Source organism: Erythranthe guttata, chromosome 3 (assembly GCF_056151865.1).
Source record: "Erythranthe guttata isolate IM_541 chromosome 3, IM_541, whole genome shotgun sequence".
Classification (NCBI taxonomy): Eukaryota; Viridiplantae; Streptophyta; class Magnoliopsida; order Lamiales; family Phrymaceae; genus Erythranthe; species Erythranthe guttata.
The window spans coordinates 6,143,431-6,149,823 of record NC_142535.1 but is presented as its reverse complement, the minus strand read 5'-3'; the positions used below and the strand labels follow the sequence as shown (position 1 = coordinate 6,149,823).

At 44.0% G+C, this 6,393-nt stretch overlaps 1 protein-coding gene across 1 annotated transcript; it reads right to left on the bottom strand.

Annotated features, from left to right (window-relative positions):
- Positions 1 to 2,130: 2,130 nt before the first annotated feature.
- LOC105952343 (uncharacterized) lies at positions 2,131 to 6,393 on the bottom strand. The gene has a single exon (XM_088815157.1). It carries the CDS (start codon positions 6,391 to 6,393, stop codon positions 2,131 to 2,133), a length of 4,263 nt encoding a protein of 1,420 aa, XP_088671283.1.

Sequence of the window (6,393 nt, the reverse complement as noted above, 5' to 3'; positions counted from 1 at the left end):
TGGCCTTGAGCCTTGCCTTTCTTCTTTTCCGGTACTTTTCCCTTGCCTTTCGGTTGGGCTTTCTTGGAATTCTCGCCCGTCTTTTGGAGTTTGTTTGCCGGTGAAGTCATGGTGTGAAAGAGGGTGCAAAATGAAACTTGAAACTGGTTCGGGCAATTCGTCGAACATTGGCGTGCGCAAGTTTTTTTTGAAACTCCTTGAATATTAGTTTCTTTCGAAAACTAACCCTCCTACATCAATCACCACAACAACAACAATTAATAATGATCAACGAGCAAAAATTAGCATAATATGACTCGACCCATTCACAAATTCACAAGAAATTCGAAATTAAGCACAATAGGGCAATTCCTATATCTAAACATTGGTTCAACCAATTAAACAAGCCTTTAAATCCCAAAATCGAGTACTTAATTACGTACAAGCAATAAGAATTGAAGAACCAAGGGAAAAGACAAGAAAATTGGATGAAATTCGAATTTTCAAGCAAAACTAAAAAATTTGGGTCAAGAACATACCTTTGTTGAAGATTCGTCCACAATTCTCAATATAAACAAGCAATAATCGTTAATAGTTGATGAAAATCTAAGACTATGCAAGTTTGAAGAGGAAATTTGAAAGAAAATCGAATTGAGGGTTGGGGGAAAGGGGGGTGTTCGAATTTTGTAAAAGAAAGAAGTGAGAAAAAGGGTTTTAATTTTTCGAATAAGTGCAGTTTTTGCCCCCAGATCGCGATCTAGGAAGACCGGATCGCGATCTGGGTCCAACATCTATTTGCTCTCTGTCTGCACCCCCAGATCGCGATCCGACTTCCTGGATCGCGATCTGGGTCTGACCTCAATTTTGTCTCTGTTGGACCCCCCAGATCGCGATCCGACTTCCTGGATCGCGATATGGGTCTGACCTCAATTTCGTCTCTGTTGGACCCCCAGATCGCGATCCGACTTCCTGGATCGCGATCTGGGTCGTAATCTGCAATAAATTTGAAATTTAAACGGGTGAGATAGAGAAATTGAACCCTAAGAAAAATATAAAAATGCAAGAAAAGACTAAAAACGAAAACGAAAGCAAGAATAAAAGAAAAATGAAAAATGACAGAGAATGAGCAATAATGGGGTGCCTCCCATTTAGCGCCTGTTTTACAGTCGACGGCTCGACTTCTTTTGGATTTATTGGGAGAAAATTAGTGCGACACGCTCCACTTCCTCGGGAGCACCATTTGGATAGTAATGCTTGACTTGTTGCCCATTCACTTTGAACGACGGACCGTCTCGTCCTCGTATTTCGATAACTCCTTGTGGCGTTGCGCTCAGGACAACGAAAGGTCCTGACCAACGGGACTTAAGCTTTCCCGGAAATAGTCGTAGCCGAGAATTGAATAGCAGAACTTGGTCACCTGCGCGAAACTCTCGCTTCGTAATCCTTTTGTCATGCCACTTTTTCGTCTTTTCTTTGTAAATTTTGGCATTTTCGTAAGTATCGTTTCTGAACTCCTCCATTTCGTTGAGTTGAAGCAATCGACGATTGCCGGTGGCTGTTTGATCGAAATTGAGCTTTTTGACTGCCCAATAAGCTCGGTGCTCCAATTCCACTGGCAGGTGGCACGCTTTCCCAAACACGAGTTTGTACGGAGACATCCCAATCGGTGTCTTGAATGCGGTTCGATAGGCCCAAAGTGCATCATCGAGCTTCAACGCCCAATCTTTTCGGTTCGTGCTCACGGTCTTCTCCAGAATCTGTTTGATTTCTCGGTTTGACAACTCAGCAAGGCCATTTGTTTGTGGATGATAGGCAAGCGCAATTTTGTGTCGGATTCCCAACTTGTTCGTGAGATTAGCGAGCAGTTTGTTGCAGAAGTGAGATCCTTCATCGCTAATGATCGCCCTGGGTGTCCCAAACCTTGAGAATATGTTCTTGTGGAAGAATTTGAGGACTGTACGAGCATCGTTGGCAGTGGTGGCAATTGCTTCGACCCATTTGGACACGTAGTCCACAGCAAGCAGAATGTATAACTTCCCGTTCGAAGAAGGAAATGGTCCCATGAAGTCTATGCCCCAAACATCGAAAAGCTCCACCTCTTGCATGTTGTTCAAAGGCATTTGGCTTTTGTTGGATAGGTTCCCTGTTCGTTCATCGATCACACCGTTTCACGAACTCGTAACTATCTCGGAATAGAGTTGGCCAAAAGAAGTCTGACTGTAGAACCTTGGCGGCTGTGCGAGATTCCCCATGATGCCCGCCACAAGGTGATGAGTGGCAATGTGTGAGAATCTCACGCACTTCTGTTTTCGGAACACATCTTCGGATGACACGATCGGGGCCGGTTCTGAAAAGCAACGGCTCGTCCCATAGATAGAAACGACTGTCGTGAAGGAATTTTTTCCTTTGGTGATAAGATAGATCGTCAGGGATGATTCCACTGGCCAAGAAGTTGGCCACATCAGCATACCACGGAGTGTGAGTACTAATGGCGAGCAGTTGCTCGTCTGGGAATGATTCCTGAATATTTCCTTCGGCTGGAGCTTCGTCTAGTATGAGTCTGGAAAGATGATCTGCTACCACATTCTCGCTTCCCTTTTTGTCTCTAATTTCCAAGTCGAACTCCTGGAGTAGGAGCACCCATCTGATGAGTCTGGGCTTGGCGTCCTTCTTTGCGAACAAAAATCGAATAGCTGCGTGGTCGGTGTAAATGATCACCTGAGACCCCAAAATATACGGTCTGAACTTGTCAACGGCATAAACGACAGCAAGCATTTCCTTTTCGGTCGTTGAATAGTTCTTCTGTGCCTGGTCAAGTGTACGACTCGAATAGTAGATGGCTTTGAAGATTTTGTCCCTCCTTTGTCCCAATACTGCACCTACAGCATAGTCGCTCGCATCGCACATGATCTCGAATGGTTCCTCCCAATTGGGAGTAATCATAATCGGTGATTGGGTTAGCTTTTCCTTGAGAAACGTGAAAGCCTGCAAACAAGCAGAATCAAAATCAAAGACGGCTTCCTTCTCAAGCAAGTGACATAATGGTTTTACTATTTTCGAAAAATCTTTAATGAATCTACGGTAAAACCCAGCATGCCCTAAAAAACTTCTAACTCCCTTGACATCCTTCGGTGGAGGCAATTTTTCAATTGTTTCGATTTTCGCCCTATCCACCTCAAGACCCTTTTTCGAGACCTTGTGACCTAGAACAATACCTTCACGAACCATAAAATGACATTTTTCCCAATTTAAAACCAGGTTCGTTTCTGTACATCTTTTTAAAACAAGTTCCAGATTGTGCACACAATGATCGAAAGACGATCCAAACACAGAAAAATCATCCATAAACACCTCAAGAAATTCTTCTACCATATCATGAAAAATAGACATCATACATCGTTGAAAGGTAGCAGGTGCATTACACAACCCGAAAGGCATCCTACGAAATGCAAAAGTACCGTAGGGGCAAGTAAAAGTAGTTTTCTCTTGGTCTTCCGGGGCGATTGAAATTTGATTGTACCCCGAATAACCATCAAGAAAACAGTAATACTCGAAACCTCCTAGTCTGTCTAGCATTTGATCGATAAAGGGAAGGGGGAAATGGTCTTTTCTAGTGGCTGCATTCAATAATCGGTAATCGAAACACACACGCCACCCAGTGACTGTCCTAGACGGAATAAGTTCATTTTTATCATTCACAATAACCGTCATCCCACCCCTTTTTGGCACAACCTGCACCGGACTGACCCACGGACTGTCAGAAATTGCATAAATCATACCCGGGCCTAACAGTTTTAAGACTTCTTTTTTGACTACCTCTTTCATTGACGGGTTTAACCGCCTCTGAGGTTGGACTCTCGGTTTATAGATGTCTTCCATTAGAATTTTGTGTTGAACAATAGACGGGCTAATTCCCTTAATATCCTCAATAGACCAACCTATAGCCGACCTGTATTCTCTAAGGACCTCCAGCAGTGTGTTTGTTTCGGCCTCGCTCAAGCTAGAAGAAATAATCACCGGATAAGTCTTGTCTGCTCCAAGAAAAGCATAACAAAGATAATCCGGTAATTGTTTCAATTCCAGTACGGGGGCCGTTTTCACACTAACTGGTATCTCGGGGACAATTCGTACCTCGTCTACGCCTAAAATCTCGGCACACTCAAGAAACAACACACAATCAAGCACATCATTTTCAATAGGAGTTTCAGGGGAGGCAGAATGCAAATCAATAGAATTAACAATGCAGTGCTCAATAGAATCACACAATTCATACGAATCAAAAAAGGAGGAAACACAGTCCTCGATCACGTCTATTCTACTGCACTGCTCAACATGCTCAGAGTGTTTAAATGCATCTGTCAAATTAAAAACAACTTCTTCCCCATTTACCCTAAGCATTAAAGATCCTAATTCCATATCAATCATCGCCTTACCAGTGGCTAAGAATGGACGACCTAAAATGATTGGTGCTTCATCATCTTCAGGCATTTCAAGTACCACAAAATCAACAGGCAAAATGAATTTATCTACTTTAACTAGTACATCTTCTACAATCCCATCGGGATATTTCAATGAACGATCAGCTAGTTGTAAAGTCATGCGAGTGCGGTTCAAATTTCCTAAGCCCAGTTTTAGAAACACAGACATAGGCATCAAATTAATACTTACCCCCAAATCACATAAAGCTTTATCGAAAGTAGAATTTCCAATAATACAAGGAATAGTGTAACTCCCTGGATCTTTCATTTTCGGTGGTAGATTCGACTGAAGAATGGCACTGCAAGTTGCCGTGAGTGTCACTGGTATGTCTTCTTCGATCCGAATTTTCTTGGATAGAACTTCCTTCATGAACTTGGTGTAGTTTGGCATTACCTCCAAGGCTTCTGCAAAAGGGATGTTGATTCGAATCTGTTTGATCTTTTCAATGAACTTCTTCAATTGATCCTGGAACTTTTTTTTCTTCTGTCTTTCTGGAAAAGGAATTGGAGTTATCAAAAGAGGGGGATTATCTGGAAAAGAAATGTTATTGGGCTTACTAGCCTCTTTTGTACCACTCCCTGAAATGGTGATTTCCGGCTCGACCGGGGTCGGTTGTACAGCTGGCCTTGGTGACTCGTCCGTCGGATAAGGAGGATCGGTCATTTGCAAACCACTTCGGGTGGTTATGGCTTGACAGCTTTCTTTTGGATTGACTTCGGTATTGCTCGGAAATCCACCTTTGGCCATTGTGGACATGGATTGGGCGATTTGCCCTATTTGCTTTTCCATGTTCTTCATTGTTGATTTCAGGCCCTCCATTTCCTGTTCTTGTCGGTGAAGACGCTCGTCATACGTTGGCCCTCGTTGCTCTCTTTGATGATTGAAATCGGGAGGTGGTTGTAGAGCATTCTTTGGATTGGCATAGGAGAAGTTCTCGTGATTCCGAATTCCCGGGTGGTAATGAGTAGGGTTTTGGTTCTGATTGTGGGTTCCCCGGAAATTGTTGAATCGGTGGTTCATAAAGTGTGCCTGCTCCCAATCGTCGTTTGTGGCTTGTGAAGTACTTGCTGCTGCTACTCGTTCGGTCTGTGGCCCTCGAACTGAAATTTGGGCGACCTGATTTGATAGGGTCGCTAATTGTGCTGAAACTGCGGCTAAAGGATCGAGTTGGTGGACTCCGGCCACCTTTTGTATACTACTCCGTTCGGACGGCCAATGGTAAGCATTCTCACACATTCGCTCGACAATGTCTCGAGCGTCTCTGGGAGTTTTGTTTTGCAATGATCCACCTGAGGCAGCATCGACTAAAGATCGGGCTGGTTGATCGAGCCCATTGTAGAATAACTCCATTTGATCCCACGGGTTGAATCCGTGTTGAGGGCATTGTCGTAATAAGTCCTTGAATCTCTCCCAAGATTCGTGCATCGGCTCTTGGCTCATTTGTCTGAAGTTGCCTACATCTCTTCGTAATTGTGCGGTCTTCGAGGGTGGAAAGAATCGTGCCAGAAAGGCTTGTGATAATTCTTCCCAACAGGTGAGTGATCCTGGATTAAGACTCAGAAGCCAACTCTTTGCTTTATCTCTGACAGAAAATGAGAATAGCTTCAACCGGATGGCATCATCAGAAACACCGTTAACTTTGATTGTGTCACAAATCTCCAAGAAATTGGCAAGATGGAGATTTGGATCTGCAGTGGCTGCTCCGGAGAATTGGTTCGCCATGACCATGTTGATTAGCCCCGTCTTTAGCTCGAAGTTGTTTGCGGCTATCGTCGGTTTCCTGATTCCCGAATAGTTCTCATTCACAGCTGGAGTTCGGTATTCTCGCATTGTTCGCTCGGGTGGCAGGTTCGGTCTTGGCTGCTCATGATCTCGTCCTGGCTCTCGATCGTATTCAAAGGCCAGGTGCTCTGGATTTCCTTGATCGTCGGCCAT